General features: G+C 42.4%; 1 protein-coding gene across 10 annotated transcripts in view; it reads right to left on the bottom strand.

Moving 5' to 3' along the window:
- Positions 1-18,853, bottom strand: part of LOC144025068 (RNA binding protein fox-1 homolog 3-like) — a 461,720-nt gene that overhangs the window by 42,948 nt on the left and 399,919 nt on the right. For 7 of the 10 annotated variants that reach the window (XM_077531087.1, XM_077531089.1, XM_077531084.1 and 4 more), the window contains one exon: positions 18,149-18,454. In XM_077531087.1, the coding sequence (XP_077387213.1) occupies positions 18,149-18,454 (306 nt within the window). The remainder of the gene's footprint in view (positions 1-18,148; positions 18,455-18,853) is intronic. The other 3 variants (XM_077531085.1, XM_077531086.1, XM_077531091.1) reach the window with 1 other exon arrangement.

The following is an 18,853-nucleotide window of genomic DNA, read 5'->3' as shown; positions in this document are numbered from 1 at the left end:
GAGGAACAAGTTTAAATGTCATGAGAATAGTGTCATATTTTCTCAAGAAAAAAAAAATGTAAAGATTTTTTTCCCCCCCAAAGTCATCATATTGTGAGACTAATGTTGTATTTTAAGACAAGGAAGCTATAATTGTTACAAGCACAAATTTTGTCAAGTTAAAATGTTTTAAAATGTTCAAGAATGTCATAATGTTACGATAAGTATACTTTTTTTTTTTTTTTAAGATAAACAATCTTTTGCTGTTATAAGAACAGAGCTGTTTTTTTTTTTTTTCTCGTAAAAAAGTCAATCTTTCCAACTATTTTGTCAAGGAAAAAACGTTTGAGTCTTACAAAAATAAAGTCAGATTTTTCCAAGATCAAGTCAAAGTTAAACAAGGGAGACAGTCAAATTAAAAAGTGAATAATAAAAAAACAAATCTTAATTTCATCCTTATTCTCTCAAAATAGCAGCAATAATGAGTTTGTTCTGTTTGTTTTATTGCTCCCCAGATGTAAGTATGCACTTTTATGACAGTCATTTCTTCCAAATGATTTTGTGGAACCCCTCCAAAAAACAGCTTGCAAACCCCTGGAGGGTTGGAGACCCCAGTTTGAGAAGCACGGCTTTCCTGCGTCAGTCATTCCTCAATCCAACGAGAAAGCCGAGGCGATAAACAGCCGATGAGTTATAATGTCAACGCGGAGTGTGTGCGTCACAAATCCACGTATTAATCTCTCACACTTAGCTCTTGAGCTAGGCGGAAGATTGAAGGCGCTGACAAAAAGCGGCGGATATAGATCCCACGGCGGCCCGACGCGGCGAGACCGGAGACATTAGCGGCGACGTCGGCACGCGAGGGGACCCCGAGCCCGAGGCCTTGTTGTTTCCATCATTATGCGAACGCCATTCTGACATTTCTATATAAACGACGTGTCGGCCGCGGCTGACAAATCCCGCTCGTTCCCCACCGTGACACCGCTGATGGATGTCAGCCGGCGTTCAGGTGGTCGTGCTTTCATAGGGTTTTTACGCTTGGCTTTTTTCTGGGTAGAAACTTGCTGGGCAAGTCTTTGGGGATTTACAAATATGCATCAGCACCTTGACTTACATGGCACGACTTGAGAGTTTTACCTAGTACAGCCAAACCATAACAAACAACAGACCACAGTTAGTTAACCAAACAACAGATCACACTTGTGCATCGACAAGTTTGTATCGTACCCAATCAACAAGTTCGCCTAACAAACTATTGTGCCCCGTCAACCATTAAAAGTTTGCTTAACAACTGAATGTATGTCCTTTCCTAGCAAGTTTGTCAAACGACCAATTGCACCCCACTACTGTCAACGTCTACACCTTAATGAAATAAACAGTGGCACCGCCTACCCTACATGTTCATTAAACTGATGAATTCACACTCGCTCTCCTCCATCGACAAGTTAAGCAGAACAACCGATTGCACCTCTACTTGACAACTTCACCGAAGCACCACTTTGGCACAACCCCCCCGAGACCCCATTAAGAAAGTAATTTGCCCTCTGCCGGAAACTTAGCTGGACTTCCTGTTTATGTCCTTTCAACTTCCTGTTTCTATCTAAAGTTGCAGAGTGTCAAACTGGGTGGTGACTTTCTATTTTTTATTTATTTTTTTAATCCTGTTACAGTCTCTCAATAAATATATTTTCTCTCATGACTCATTTTGACTTTGTGTTTAGATCTTTCTCTATTTTGTGGGCGGTGTGAAAAGTGCAAAGGTGCACACCTAATGAGCTTGATAAAGCTTCCCCTTTGGAAAAAAACAAAACAAAAAACAACACAGCCTGCTAATTAGCAGAGCCTTTGTAATTATAGCGTTTAGGTGACTAAACGAGGCCGCGAGCACTGACTCACTTTTTCACACTCACTCATCTGTACGCAAAGAACATCCTGGCTTGGTGTTTGTTCTCCGGAGGTGTCTTCTTGTGGGGGGCGGCAAACTGGCAACCTTAAGATGGCCGCTTTAGCACCAGCTGCTCCCAGAGAGCCAGCAATTCCTGATGTGTAAAATAAAAATATTGGTTCTAAAAATGGGGTCTGAGAGCCCTAAACTGGGTTTCTGCAAAAAAGGATATGGTCGCTTCAAAATGGGCATGCCAGTATACTAAAAGCGATTATATTGTGTTTCATTTTTTGTTTTGTTTTATAACAAAAGGTATTTTATTATAGGAATAAAGTCACATTTTTGTAATAAGACATTTTTCATAGTAAGAATAATTGACATAGTATATTTGTGATTAGGGGTGTAACAAAAACCAATGTGAACTGGAAAATAATATATTATTATTATTATTATTATTATTATTATTATTACTTTAACAGAAGCGAGTGCATACAATTGAACCGTTCCACTATGAATTATATGTAGCAAATCGTCTTTTAATGGCGAGATATGTCTTAAAAGGAAATGGCACATTTACAGTACTGACAAGTTCACTGAAAGGTATGTAAAATGACAACAAAAAAGGTATTTGTGTCATACCCTCATACCCTGTGCCATATTGAATCGAATCGTAATCCCACTGAGCTGAACCGAATCGAATCATTCCACTTTCAAATTGAGCCGTCTTTGAATTATTTTGTACCCCAAGTGTCGAAAACCATATTGAATTTTTTACGGAGAGATTTACCTTCCCTATTTGCTGTCATAAAACTACAACACTTTCTCCAAAAATAGACAACTTTTACTCCTATGGCATCTTGAAGTTATGTTTAATTGGCATTAGGATTTTGAGCAGGTTCATAGAAACATTTTTGGAGTGAAAAGTTTCCAAAGAGGGGTGCTAATCAGAAAGCATCTTGAGCTAGTTGTGCCAAACACTAAAAGGGAACAGCAAAGCCTTGTGGGAGATCTCAATGTGAAATGGAAGTGACACACTGTGGCCTCTCCATGATCCATTTCCAAGCATGGCAGAAATGTGCTTAGCGATGTATTCCTTCAAATTCATCATGGCAGTATCATCATTATCACGCTGATGGTGATGATGATCTCCTTTATTATTCTCATTATCATAATCACAATCTCCACGGTGATGGCTGTCATTTATTTGTGCTTTATAGCCCATTACGAGTCGTCGCCGACATCCATTGTGAACAGTGACAGCGGTTTGATTCAAGGTCCCACTCTGTCACCCCCTCACGACCAGGTAGGACGCCCCCCAGGCCAGCGTGAGTGTGCTCAACAAAGGACGCCGGAGGGGCCGGAGTGGATTTGTGTGCGAGAGATTCGGCCGGTGGGGGTCTTAACTCTGCCATGGAGGTTAATAGCCTGAGTGGCCGTGTTGGGCTCGGGGGTGACACATTGCAGACAGATGTTGGAGGGTGGCGAGGCACAGAGTTCCCCCCGAATCCCCCTCCTTCCCCTAACACCACCACGCCGCAGGTCAATCTGTTTCATCGCTCACACCAGACACCGGCGACCTTTAGCGGGCCGCCGTGCGAACGGCATTCTAGCGTGTCTGTTTGATCACACCGAGGCACCGTGTTTGCAAACGTGCAGATTAACTTCCAGGCTCCATCGCAGCTTGTCAGGCAAATCGCCAGTGACGAGGACACGCACAGAACATCGACCACATTAGGGGACTACCATTTCGGTAGGCTGCTTCCCTATTAATTGACTTTCCTGCCGAGTAATCTACCTGGTCGCCAGCCCTTCCACCAGCTTAGAGTTACTAGTTTGTTGTCTTGGCTGCCATACCTCCCTGCTTGATGATCTGCCTCCCTACTCTCCTTCCATTATCTGGTTGCCATCCCTGCTTGCCTGAACACTTAAAAGGCACCCATGTCTGCCATCCCATCCTGTCGTCCGGGCCGTTTGGCCTGGCTATTGTACTATTTACACTTTAAAAACAGGGTGAGACAGGGTGAGAAGCTCGGTCATCCGGGAGGGACTCAGAGTCGAGCCGCTGCTCCTCCGCGTTGAGAGGAGCCAGCTGAGGTGGCTCGGGCATTTGGTTCGGATGCCTCAGGGCCGCCTCCCTGGGGAGGTGTTCCGGGCATGTCCCACCGGCGGGAGGCCACGGGGTCGACCCAGGACACGCTGGAGAGACTATGTCTCTCGGCTGGCCTGGGAACGCCTTGGGATCCCGCCGGCGGAGCTGGTTGAAGTGGCTGGGGAGAGGGAGGTGTGGGTTTCCCTCCTAATGCTGCTGCCCCCGCGACCCGACTTCGGATAAGCGGTAGTAAATGGATGGATGGATGGATGGACACTTTAAAAACTGTTGGTCAAAAAATGGACTGGCACATCTACTTGGGTTAATCATTTAAACCAAAAAGTTGGGTTTAATAAATAACCCAGAAAAAAAGGTTAACAAACAAAATAATCGTTGCACTGTTTGGTAGGTTATTCATTTGATCTAACTTTTTGGTTTAAATAAATAAACCAAAACATTGGGTCAGTCCCTTTTTTTGGTCCATTTTGGCATATTTTTGACCCAACTAGTTTTAGAGTGTCTTGGTCATCTACCTCCCTGACATCCTTACCCATTTGGTCGCCATCCTCCATGTTCTGTTGCTACCTAGACAGCTTTTTGGTTGCTTCTCTCCCTGTCTTCCGCCTGCTGTTGGTTGCCAGCTTCCCTGCTCGCCTGCCTGTTGACTGGAGCTCTCCCGTCTTGCCATCTTGACTTCCCAGTGGTTGCCTTCCGCTGTGCAATCAGCCTACCTACGTCCCTGACAGTTCTTCCTGTTTGATTTCCATCCTCCCTACCTGCCTGCTCTCCTGACTTCCTTACCTGTTTTCTCACCATCCTCCCCGACATACTCATGAACTGGACGCCAATTGTCCTGCCTCACTCTTTACTTGCTCGCCTGCTTACCCATCTACCTACCAGATGGCCTTCCTGATTTCCTACCTCCCTTGACTTCCTTACCCTTTTGGTTGCCATCCTCCGCACTACCCACCCGTTGACCGGATATCCACCGCCCAACCTACTTGCTCGCTTGCTCATCTCTCTGACTTCCCTACCTGTTTGTTTGCGATCCTCCCCATCTGCCTTGGCTCCTTAACATGCTTTGCCATCCACATCCCCGCCTTTTCTGTCTACCTACCTACCTACCTATCTACCTACCTACCTACCTACCTACCTACCTACCTACCGACCCGCCTCTCTGCTATCCCTGCCATCCTGCTTGAGAAATGGCGGTATGGCAGATGAAACTAATGACCTGCGCAGCTCCGCCACGGGAGGCCACCATCAGCGCCACTTTGCTGTCCCGACAGCTGCTGTCAGAGGGAAGCGGTAGGAGGAGGAAGAGGGAGGAGGCGGCGGGATGCGGAACGCGGCGTCCGTGCCAACGCGAGCTGTCATCTCCGGCGGCTCGCTGGCTTCCTGTTCCGCCACTTCTTTCAAAAGACTCCGTTCGCTGTTATTTGCAAATCGCCTGCAAAGTGCCGGCCTCAGCACTTTTCGCTACTCCGTGCAGAGTGGCATTACAAGAGCATAATTGAAACTATCTGATTGGAACGCAGCCAGGCAGGTACAGTAGATTACATCTGATTAAAGTGTGCCCGCGCAGAGAGGGAGCTTTAATTTATTCTTTGTATTTTACTGCCACTTTGCTTGTTTGTTTGCTCTCTCTGAAGAAGTCGTGTCTGCCGTTAGTGTCAAGTGCGAACTGCAACACTGAATTGGCTGGTAACGTGCGCTTGTGACTGCAAGGCTAACCAGGAAGACTGCTAGTGGCTTCCTGTTGCCACCTGATTAGACACATTTTCTACTTCTGATTGTGGGTTTGGTAGGAGTTCAAAGCAGCATGGTATGTTAAAGTGGCTTTTTAATACACATCCATCTCATTTCTGTACTGTATTATCTCACTAGGGTCACGAGTGAGCCGGAACCGTTCCCAGTTGACTTTGGGTGAGCGGCGAGGTACTTTCTGGACTAGTCGCCAGCCAATCACAGGGCACATACAGACAATCATTTACACTCACATTCACACCTAGGACAATTTTGAGATTGCAGTGACATCAACCTAGAGGCCCCAATAAACCAATCTGACATCAGCCAAATGTAACGCCTACCTCCTGTGGTGTTGGCCTGGCCGTCAGCACGTCGTGTTAGAAAAATTACGGAACTGATTTGCTATCAAACAGCCAATCAGTGATCAAATGTACCGACGCCGATTCTACAAGTTGAATCTGCCAAAAACACCCTCCTCCCCACAACCCAATGCACTCCAACAGGATCTGACGTTATGACGGTAATTTATACAATAATCAGACGGCGCATACCAACGGCCCGATGCTTTCCGATTCCCGACATCCGACTTGTGTATCGAGGCCTTAAGATGTGTGTTGGAGCTGAAGTAGCTGGAGAAAACACAAAAGCATTACGAAAGCATGCACATGAGATTTGAACCCGGGACCTCAGAAATGTGAGGCAGACGTACTAGCTCTAAGCTCGCTGTCTTTTACACAAATAATTGCGTATTGCCCACTCTGTAAATGAGAAATTAAACAACCGAGTAAATCTTGTCCGACTATTTCTGAAAATGTTTCTGTGAGTCAAGCCCAATTCACACTGACTACGGAACGGCTGCGGTGCGTTTTCCGTACGGCGGCCGTACGGACGGCACAAGGACTGCAATTCACACCGCGTGCGTTGCATGTCCGGAAATCTACTCCCGACAGACCATGAGATCACGTGGGGTTCACGCTGGAAAGTTGAGTTCACTCAATAACAACCGTGTATATAGAGTCCTATTTGTAAACAATAGCCACGCTTGCCTGTTGTTACATCGATATGCTTTTTGGACATTATTTCTGGGACTTCTACCATGGCTGTTCTCCATGGGTAAGTACGTTTTGTGTTTAAATTGTGTCATTTTGTTGTATTTAATTTATTCTGATCTAATTTGTTGTCTTAAATGTCCAACCGATGTCATGCAATGCAGCTAGCTAGCTTCCTTCCCCAAAAAACGAGTTCGCAAACAGTTTTATTTTGAAATATACAGGATTAACCTTAATGCGAGACGCTCGATTTCCTGTCCGGCTCGTGTAATTTTTTCAGCTTCATGAAAATCCGCATGCGGCGTCCGAAAGAAATAGAACGCTTGCGGAAACCTTCCGCATCGCCGCAGTCGTTCCGCACCGCAGACACTGCACTGAAGCTGTAAATTGACATGTACACTTGAATGCGTTCTATCCTTACTCTGTACGGCCGCCGTACGGAGACGCACCACGTCCGTTCCGCAGTCAGTGTGAATTGGGCTTCAGCCTTTCTGAATCTTTGTGACATTCGACTACATTAACAGAAAAATAGTCACAGGACAAATTGGACACAAGAGAAAAGATAAATATAGTTTGCAACACCGAGTGAGTCCTTGCTTTGTCTGCTCCTTAGCTATGCAAAATGCAAAAAAAAGGGACATTTTTTTCCAATGCATAACTACAATATGTATCCCAAAATGGAAAGAAAAAAAATCAAGATTAATTTATAGATTTTCTTCATGAGAATGAATTCACTTTTTCCAAGACAAAAAGGCATAAACCTTAAAAGAACAAAAACATTTTGTTGAGTTAAAAAGTCACAATCTACGATTCTCCTTAGATTATTCGACTAATGTCTGACTTTTCACCGCAATATTGACATTAAAGTAAAACTTTAAGGTAGAAATTTGAAAAGTAAAATTTTTGTTTTTGTAATATTGCACCTCTTATTGTGAAAAGATGCTCTGGTTCCCGGAAAAAACATTTTGAAAAACAATGGATTTTATTCCTGTAATGATGCATATATTGTTCCTGCTTGTACTCCTGAGTCTGAACCGCCTTCCCAAAACGGAGTGATTTCATGCCGAGTTTGACAAGTGTTCTGTCCTTCCTTGTCAGTTTTGATGGAATAAAGAATCTTTTTCTTTTTATTAAAAAAATTAAATGATGACTGTCTCTTTGAAAATAATTCCGACCTGGATTTAAAACGTTTACACTCCATCTTTCCTTTTCATCTAAGCATCCATCTCGTTCTCCGCATCCTCGGTATCATTTGCTCATTATTTTTGTAGTCCAGTGACTCATCCTGAGCCGTTTTCTTTCAAGCAGTGCGGGCCCGCTGTTCCGTCACGTCACAACAAGAAGGTCAGATCAGAGGCTAAATGGTCCTTTTCAGCCGCTCTTCTTCAGACTTTCAAGGATTTCTCCGTCTGTTTCATAAAGAAATTAGAATCGATGAACTATCAGCGCGTTCTTTCCAAATGCCCACATGGAGCGTCCTTGGCGGCGCAGACGACAAGATTGACTTTGTGCGACACGAGAGCAAGCGTTCGCGTCGGAAAATGGCGGATGACACAAACAGAGGCGATGGAGCGCGTCGGCTTGGGCGTCGCTGCATTTTTTTCCCTTTTTTTTTTTTGTGTTATCACAGTCACCCAGAATCCCCTTTGGAGAGTCTTCTCGCTGCGGAAGAATGTGGAATTGAGTGCTGCCCTCATGCCGGCCGCCTTAATTTGTTATCTGGACGCAGAGTGATTACTCATGAAATTCACGCCGACCTCGGACTATTTGAAGCCGGCCAGATAACGAGCCCGCTGCCATTCGGCCGGCAGCAACCCCCCCCCCCCCTGCGACATCTCCTGGGATTGTCGCACAAGTCGCCCCGCGATCTCCCCTGCCCATCCCCCCCGGAGCAGTGCTTCCCAAGACACATACTGTAACGCTTGAAAATCACACGGCACTCTAGCAAGCAAGTGTCACAGAAACTATATTCACTGCTACCTTGACTTACAAGTTGCCATGACCATGCTTGTAGCTCAGTTTAGTTATATATCAAATCAGTTGTCAACATTGAAATGAATCAAAAGGATGTGAACCCATTCACTTTCGTTCCATGTTTTTGCAAAGAAAAATAGCATTGTATTCAGAAATAAAATAAAAATCATAATTCCTGTGCAAACTGTAATATTCAAGTGTTAGATGTGTGCCTTTAAGGGGCGTAGTTTAGTAACATCAGAAGCTAGAATTCAGTTGGCCCGAGTTGTGGCGAAAGCATCACTTTGCGAGTATATACGTTTTATAAACAATAAAAGTATTGTTATTGATAAAATAACTGATATTATCAATTAATTAAATTATTATTTTATTAATGTCGTTAGAAAATTAGCTACAGAAATTCCTGAACCAAAAAATATATATAAATTAAATAAAGTTATTAAGAACAATTCCGCTACCATATTACTTTGTGCAGTAAATGATATAGAAATATTAACTGTCGTTAAATCATTAAAACAAAATCTACAAAATCTAATATTGATGTGGCATTAATAAAAAGGATTATAACAATACATAGTGCAACCTTTCACCTATATCTGCAATCTATCATTTAATACTGGCATTTTTCCAACTAAAATCAAAATTGCAAAAGTTATCCCGATTGATAAATGTGGAAACCTCTATTTACTAACTACAGACCCATATTATTAATGCCACAGTTAAAAAAAAAATCCTAGAAAAACTATTTTCACATAAACTTGATAATTTTATTGAGAAACAATCTGCTAACTGAAAGTCAATATGGTTTTAGAGAAAACAGATCCACCTCTTTAGCAGTAATGGAGCTTATAGAAGAAACTGCCAAAGATATAGATGACAAAGAATTTACAGTTGGGATTTTTACAGACTTAAAAAAAAGCATTTGCTACAATAGATTATAAAATATTAATGGAAAAACTGCAACGATATTGCACAAGAGGTCAGTCATCTAAATGGATTAAGAGTTACCTAGATGATAGAAACCAGTATGTGTATCTCAATAATTTCAAATTAAATCAGATGATTACTCATGGGGTACCTCAAGGGTCTGTGCTTGTCCCTAAATTATTCATATTTATGTGCTGTGTTTGCAAAAAAAAATAAAAATATGCTGATGACAACTTTATGTTGCTCTGGAGAAAATCTGGGGCAGCTTCTGAGTACTGTGGAAAAAGAGCTAAAGATATTAAAAATCAAAAAAAGGTTTGATTCAAACAAATTATCACCGAATTTAGACAAAACAAAGTTCATAATCTTTGGGACTAGACTAGTTAAACAAGTCAAAATTACTGTTGATTCAATTGAAATTGAAAGAGTAAATGAAATAAAATTTCTTGGTGTTGTTATTGATGCAAAATTATGCTGGAAATCTTATACAGAATATGTTAAAAGAAAAATATCCAAAACCCTAGGTATCCTGTATAACGCCAACCAATCTGCTTTTCATTAAATTAAATACTCTTAAATTCTATGACCTTGTTGAATTTAAAACAGCTCAGATCATGTACAAAGTATACAGTAACCAACTTTGCCACAGTATTCAGAAGTTGTTTGAAATGAAAGAGGGTTGTTGCTATGGGTTTAGGGGCACAAATGACTTTTAAAAAAACAATGACCAGAACAAACATGCTGTAAAGTAAATGTGTGTTTGTGTTAAAAGGGTTCATCTGTTGAAGAATTATGAATCTTGAACTGAAAAAAATGTGAATCAATTACTGTATTTAAAAATAGGTTCAAAAAGATAATTTTACAAAAATATGTAAATGAGGTATAAATGTAAATATATTTGTGTGGGCATGTATGTCTACGCTTATTTGTGTATGCGTGTACTCGTGCATGTATGGGCATGTGCATGTTCATCAACTTATGTTTGGGAATTTATTGTATTATATATGTAGGGCATTACTTTCTCATTCTTCTTTATGTATATGCAATGGGTAAATGCTTATAACTCATACCAAATATCTGTGCACTTATAATAAGCATGTTTTGGTTTATTTTACATTGTTTAATTTTATCCCATGATATATTATTAAATAAAAACCACTGATTACTATATTAACATGATAGAAGTCAGTAAGAGTAGGACTCGATAAGTTCTTGTACTTCTTCCTCCTCCTTTCGAACATGTATTTTATGACACGATTGACAAATTATTTTCTTTCTTCCTTCAAACGTTTTCTTTAGTTTTACTTCAACTTGTATTTTATACTTGTAATGTGTTTGTTTATATGTTCAATAAACCAAACCAAACGAACTCACATCATGGCACCACTATATTATGTATATTTGTTCATCTAGTTATGCCAGACAGAACAATTAAATGTTCTTCCACTAATTGTCAGAAGATACAATTAATTAACTGTTGCCATCCATACAATACATACATTATACACTGTGTATATACAGTATTGGCTTAGATAGATTAAAGAAGATACGGTAATCCAGTATTTTCCTTAGCACGGTGGTTGAGAATGACTGCCTTCGAGGTCCGGTTCTGGAGGGCAGACGAGGATACGCTGATGGATGGCGAGCCAGCCAGGGAGGAAACGAGGGAGGACTCGTTAAAACAAACGTCACAGAACCATCTTGCTTCTTTTTAAGTCTTTAAGTCGAAGAGCTGTGCAGAGTAAAGTGGCATCAAGGGAGCAGCGAAGAGGGGAGGTGGTGGTGGAGGGGGGTGGGGGCGGCGATGGAGGGACGGGGGGTCTCCGTTGAGAATCTGCTCCTTCAATCTGTGCTTCGGCAATCAAAAGGCACCCGGGACCGTGTGGCGGCGGCACCTGAAGCAAACGGGCTGCTCGTGCCATTAAAGCTAGCGCAACTCAGCGGTGGGTAACACCGCGCCACCAGCCCCCGAGGATTAGCCTCTCTGTTTACACCCCGATAATCCCCCCCACCCCCCTTTTCCCCAGTCATGTGGGTGGATGTGTGGATGGAAGAGGAGGAGGAGGAGGAAGGCCACCACCTCAAGGCTCTTTTCCCGGCAGGGGCGCACATGAATCGCTGCGAGATGGCGAAGGCGGGAGAAGAGTGGCCAGCGATTGGAGAGGCGCCTAGTAGGGGGGGAAAGTTGAAGATGGAGTGGGGAAAGGAGTAGGTGGTCGGTTCTGTCTACTTTCAACTTGCTGATGTAACAGATCACTGTAAATCAAAGCAAGCTGACAAGGCGCCGTCGTTCTACGTATTAAACTGCATCATTCGCTTTAAAGTGTACGTGGGGATAGTTAAGGGATTTGTTGTGGCCAGTCTTGTTTTCAGTACGAGTATCCCTAGAGGGCAGAAACACCTTTCGGCGTAATGGCATATGTAATCATATTTATAAGGCAAACTATTGCTTGGGGCACTTTAACAAAAAAAAAAAAAAAGTCGGTAGTGGTGTTAACGGGTAAATGCATTCATATTGTAATTTTTCAAAACATGATTCTTTTCCTAAAAAGAAGAGAAAGAAAATATTTGGTGTATAACTTTCCAAAAAAAGAAGACAAGATTGTTTGTAAACCCGGAAATGTAGTCTTTAGAGAATGAAATCCTGCGGCAGTGGCAGCAGTACGCTGGTGTACGTGTAATGTTGAGTTCAAGTCCAAGTCCATGGAAAATCGTCAACTCTCCTCCCGCACAGTCACAACTTAGAAAGACGTGCTTCAGAACCGACACATGGCACCCTTTAATTTTATGTGAATCGGTGCTCGGAAGTGCGGACCCAAATCGGACCATACAAAAAAAAAAAAAGTACCGTCTTCGGTACCCATTCCTAGTTATGATACCCTCCTATTTCTTGACAGGCACTAACGAATACCGTATTTTCCGCACTATAAGGCGCACTACATTATAAGGTGCACCTTCAATGAATGACATATTTTAAAACCTTTTCCATATATAAGGCGCTACACAGTAGAGGCTGAGTTTACCTTATGCATCCATTAGATGGTGCTGCGCTAAAGGGAATGTCAACAAAACAGTCAGATAGGTCAGTCAAACTTTATTAATAGATTACAAACGAGCTTTCTGACAACTCCATTCACTCCCAAAATGAATAAACAGCTGTTTTATGTTCTCTGAGGTAAAGTATTAGTATTAGCTAGCAATCCAAGATGGCGGGATCTTCTGCGCATGCGCATCACCGATCGTGCAGGGTCACCGATAGCGTCTTGACAGTGAGACCTGTTGCGGCTCAATATTGATCCATATATAAGGCGCAGTGGATTATAAGGCGCATGGTCAGCTTTTGAAAAAATTGAAAGCTTTTAGGTGCGCCTTATAGTGCGGAAAATACGGTACTTTAAAGAATGTCTGAATATGTTAAAGCATATTTCAATTAAATACAATTTTCTCTCACAATAGTCTCTATGGCAGATTTTCAGGTGCATCTGTAATCAATTGCATTGCATTAACCGCTAGTTCACTGTATAGCAGTAGCTTTGTATTTCTCTGGCATTAACTCATACATGCAGTGCAAGTGTGAATGTGAAAGTATAGAATTAGCTTTAGTGCACCACACATCTCGCGGTAATTGTGATCCTGAAAGAGGGCAGCTAATAGCAAACAGTTCATAGCGTGTGCGTGCGTGACCCAGATAAGGCGCCAGCCGAGCGTTGACCTCTCCCAGCAGGTGTTTTCCGCTCCAAGAGAGACGAGAGTGGCCCGGAGGTCTTAAGGTTCTCATCTCCATCGGCGTTACTCGTCTTTCTGGATGCGTTGCTGAGCTTTAGCGGCACAAAACGTCTCTGCTTTTATCTCCATCTTCCTGCCGCCGGGAGTGAGCCGCGGGTCAAAAGTATTTCAAGTAGTGAGAATGGAAATGCAGAATTGAAACTAATTCGCAAACCCGCAAAGACGGACTGCTTTATGGACAGTACGAGCTTCACCCGCTGCTTAAAAGGGCCAAAGCCACGGAGGCGAAAGTTTGGTGTGGGGTCCACATATGGCCCCACTACGTTAAACAGCCCAACAAACTTTTACATTATCAAGACTCTTGGAATATGGCGGTGCCCTGAGATACGAGTAACCCAACTTAAGTGTTTGTCGAGAAACGAGCCATCATCCAGCCAATTTGTGCTGTTTTTCTATTGAACCCAACCACATCAGTTTTGGCAAAGATCGTCGAAAGGCTAACAAAACTAGCATCATTTTCTCTGTGTTCTAATCCTTTAAGCAATGGCTACACTAAAACAAATATTAAAACGTAGAAAGACAATTTTACAATACTAAAATGCATATATTCTTTATCCTCTTCAAAAATGGATTAATATTCTAAGCGCTTACTAAGTAACTGCATTTTACTGTCCCCCAGTGTCAAAGTCATGAATTATCATTGTGCATAAACTAATTATTTACATTTACTAAGTAAAGTACAGTATTGTAATTATTATTATAGTTAATTAGTATCATTATAGTATGATCCTTTTTAAAAAGATGACAAAGTTGTTTGTTTTATTGGGGAATGGAATGGATTAATGGCATAGTTGTTCATTTCAATGGTGAAAGATGATTTGATATCCAAGTACAGCGTTCCCTCGCTATAACGCAGTTTACTTTTCATGGCCTCGCTATTTCATGGATTGATTTAGTGCAATTTGCATGCATTTGTGTGACAGTAATGTACCTAATGTTATAAAATTTATGAAGGTTTGAACGTTGAAAATGTTTAAACAAGAGAGAAATGTGAGAAAATGTGTTTATGCAATTGGTAAATCCACAGGTTATTATTATTATTAACCGATCTTAAATATATCTATACTTAAATTAATGGTTGAACAAACGTGCCATTTTTGGGTTCTGCTGAAAAGTGATAACTTTGGAGGTACATGGATTCTGTCATCTCAGTATATCAGTTATTCATTTCTTTATCAAAATATTTTATTTAACATATTTCATATCCACAATTTTCATTTTTCAAATCTAGATTTTGCGCCGCTAACGAATCAGAGATTCCCTTCGCGTCAGCTCTCTGGATGTTTGATGAATGTTTGCCCCCACTTGCAGGAAAGAGAGCACAACTACCCCCTCACAACCCCCCTGCTCCGCCCCTTTCCCCCCTGAACGACTACAGATGACAGGAGGTCCCTAAATCATTCATGTGGATGGCAACGCCCCCGATAACGTCACTTGGCTCTCTGGCGTAACTCACATGAATGCACATTTCTGCTTCTCATGCAAAAATAAGCAGAAAATTACATACTTGGAGTCATGTGACCGCTGCAAGTACTCCAGTGTGAATGCATAAAAGCGTGTTTGTGTTGCATATATTCAGCACTATAAGGGTTCAGATCCAATGCAATGATATTTATAAATCTGTAGTTTATTTATGACTATTTTCAGTTGAAATTTTCATGAGACCAAGGGTTATGAAGTGTACATTTTCTATATAAAATGGGTATATAAGAGTCATGGGCAAAAATAAAAGAGGGCTGGGAATCGCAGAGTGATGATCACAATATTTTAACAATATCAAAATGTGTCTGGTTTATAAAAATCATCTTTCTTGTTAAACACTGAACAATTACTTTGTTGCCTATTTTTCTGAGAACTGCTTCAGTTCTGTGTTGTATAGGCACTCATTTCTGGAACTATGAACTCCTTTACAGCATTTTCGATAATCGACTTTTTATATGACGACACAATGATTGACACTTTGTAATGTCCCGATCCGATCATGTGATCGGAAATCGGGCTCGATCACGTGGTTGCTGACTCGATCGGGACCGGAGGTTGACTCCCGATCAGGACTCGGATAAATATATGAGTTTGTTGTTATTATTATTATTATTATTATTATTATTATTATTATCATTATCATTTATTTTTTAATAACTTTTTTAATTAAATCTGGAGGGGCAGTGCGTGCGACATGGCATCACTCTAGTTCACAGTGACACTATTAATGCCATCGAGTGGCGGGGCTAAACAAGGAAATGGCACCGATGTATTTGGAAGTGGAGATACTAAAGTTATCATATTTAATGTGAAAAGCAGAGGCGGTGCGACTTTCACTGCGTACAATGTGTTGCTCACGGCTGTCCGACCGGGGAGATACACATATCCCCGGAACCGGCCTGCCCAGCTGCTTTCCAACGGTGCCGGTGCCCCGGAGATACAGGCATACATACATAGAGATAAAACACATCCCTGGAACCCCGTTGCCGAGACCTTTCCAACGGTATATAGCTTGTGCCGGTCCAACCTTCTGTTCCCCGGATACAGTGGGTGCACCTCAGGGCTCGTTACCCGCCTCAGGATGCACATTTTCCGGGTACACCTACTGGGATTGACACCCCCCATACCGGTCAAACCATAAATCCTACGGGGAAAATGACATCCCTGGAACCCTCTCGACCTCAACTCTACAATGGTGAATGCCCATGCCGGTCCGACATTCCCTTCCCCGGATACAGGGGGTGCACCTCAGGGCTGTTCACCCGCCACAAAAGGCACATTTTTCTGACACAGCTATAGGGGATTTACACTCCCCCTACCGCTCGAACCATAGGGCCTACGGGGAAAACGAGCACATCCCCGGAACCGGCTCGACCTTGGCTTTTCAATGGTGTCAGCGTCGGCCAGAGATACAGGGCCGCAAAATCGGCTACCCCACTCTCTGGAGATCCGGCCCCGGGCTCCAGGCCGACCCCGCTGGCCGGAGCAGGCCGGCTCCGCTTTCGGCACTGGCGACTTGGACGTGCTTCGTTCCATCCCAGCGAATCCAGCTGCGGTGCCTGTGCTGATGAAACTGGAGTCTGGGTTCTCTTCGAAAGGAGCCCGCGCCTAGCCGAACCTAGCCTAGTCGATTTTAACGTGAACTCGGGGGTTCAGACGTCCTAGTGGAGTCGCCAAAACCCGCCCTGTCCGGCAGTCTAGACTGGTGCGAGTCAAGACCCAAAGTCATGATATGGTAAGATGAAATACATTTTGCTTGCTTTTCTCTTCAAGTGCAATTTGTTGTGAAGTTGGCTTACGCGTATCATCACATTAGGTTAGCCTATCAATTTGTGTTAAGTAGCATGCTTTATAACAGCTACAGTAGGTTCTCAAAAATAAAGCTCTTGTGAAAAATGAATACTGTATAATTGGTTATATAGCCTTTTTAAATAGCCTTTTGAGTAACTCATAGATGTGCCAAAAAAAAGAGGGTTTAAATTGTTTACCTAATTTAACCACAATATATATATATATATATATATATATATATATATATATATATATATATATATATATATATATATATATATATATATATATATATATATATATATATATATATAATTTTATTTTTTATATGAGAAAAAAAAATCCTTAATAAAAAGCTGAGGTATCGGATCGGGACTCAGAATCGGCCGATCTTCAAATGAGGTAACTCGGAATCGGACCCGGGTCCAAAAAAGTGTGATCGGGACATCCCTAAAAAAAAATGACACAGTGGAAGAAAACCATCTTTCCTCTCAAGAACTAAACTTCTATTTTAGTTGCACAAGCACAGTTTCTGCTTCACATTGCATTCCAGGATTACATTGCTACACTAAATTCTTTTAAAACTTGGCCTTTGACTTCATGCAACACAGATGTGATGCGGTTCTCAAACACTGCTTACACACCAACACATGCTTGACGTTTTGCTTTCCTGTTAATCACTAAGCTAATGTATAGTTGTATGAGCATTTATTTTGACAACTGATTTACATCAGTGTTGCACTGAGCCATCTGTGGATTGCTGTTGAAGCTCAGGAGCACCTCACTCTAAAAACAGTTGGGTGAAAAATAAACCAACCGTAAAAAATGGACTGATCCTCTGCTTTGAGTCAAGAAATGGGTCTTTTAGTGTAAAGCATTTCATAAAATTTGGTCACTTGGGTTAAAAAATTGGGTCATTTTGTATAAAAAAAGTTGAGTCAAATTAACCCATAAAGTGGATCGGTCCATTTTTGATCCATAATTGGGTTACTTTTGACCCGACTGTTTGACCCAAGATTTTTGAAGCAGTTCTCCGAAACTGCTTAGAAACCATAAAATGCAGAGTGTTTGCAGCTTGCTGTGGTTTCTTGACCCATCCTGTGTCGGTACCAATCACATTATCAACTGCTGGACTACATTCAACATATTAACTCACTGTTTGGTGGACTTTATCTTTCTGTGGAATTCGTAATGCTAACAGTTTGTTTTAAATATTGCATCGTGTGTTTGACTTTTTGTCCTCCTTTTATGTTTTACATCAATTGAACATATCAAAAGCACGCTTGTAATCAACATTTTAGCTCAGAAACTTGTAGGCTGTACCACATTAGCTAACCACCCCACTACAGGTCAAATATACAGTGCACTGTAAGGAAAAAAGCAGGTGTTAAGAATGATGCAGTTAAAGGTTGAGAAAGAAGAGTGAAAGTTGTTTACTTGCTGGCGGCCTGTGGAGAAGAGTGTTTGCAGGTGCTGAGCGACACTGACCGGTGCGGACGCGGGGGCGGCGATGCTGGGCGTGCTGCTGTCGGTGCCCGGCGCCGGCTCGCTGTGCGTGGGCGTGGGTGTGTACAGCGTCATGGCGTGCTCGGCCACACGGCTCTGCCCGCTGTAGTCGGGCGTGGGGAGCGGGTGCGGTGCGGCGAATTCGGCAGGGATGCCGTTCTGTGGGGGCGGGGGGTACTGGGCTGTGGTGTAGGGCTGGGTCATGGCGTCCGGGGGATTGGTGGCCTCTTGGTTACCCTGGTAGACAGATACAAAGGAAAACAAAACAAAACAAGTTAGATAGGTCAGATTGGCCAAAAATACGTCTGATCGAGCAAATGTGCTCACAACTGATCTCCAGAACAAACCTGAAATTTATCACGACCCCTAATTGCATTCATATAAATTGCTCTGCCTTAGTGGAGTAGCCACTCGATTTTGAGTCATCACTTGGATCAGAAGACAAGTCCTCCAATCTTGCTCCGAACAAAGACATTATTTCTCGTAAATAAATAATACTTTTCTGATCAATTAAATGAAATTGGATCATTCCCCGCGGCATTTGGGAATCACCAAGTTAGCAGAGATCAAAGTGGCTGCCATTAAAGACGTGCCAGTGCGGCCGCGGGGCACCACGGGGGCGGCGCCCTGTGCACC

This window comes from Festucalex cinctus, chromosome 1 (assembly GCF_051991245.1).
Source record: "Festucalex cinctus isolate MCC-2025b chromosome 1, RoL_Fcin_1.0, whole genome shotgun sequence".
NCBI classification, from domain to species: Eukaryota; Metazoa; Chordata; class Actinopteri; order Syngnathiformes; family Syngnathidae; genus Festucalex; species Festucalex cinctus.
This window is presented reverse-complemented; position numbering and strand designations above follow the sequence as displayed.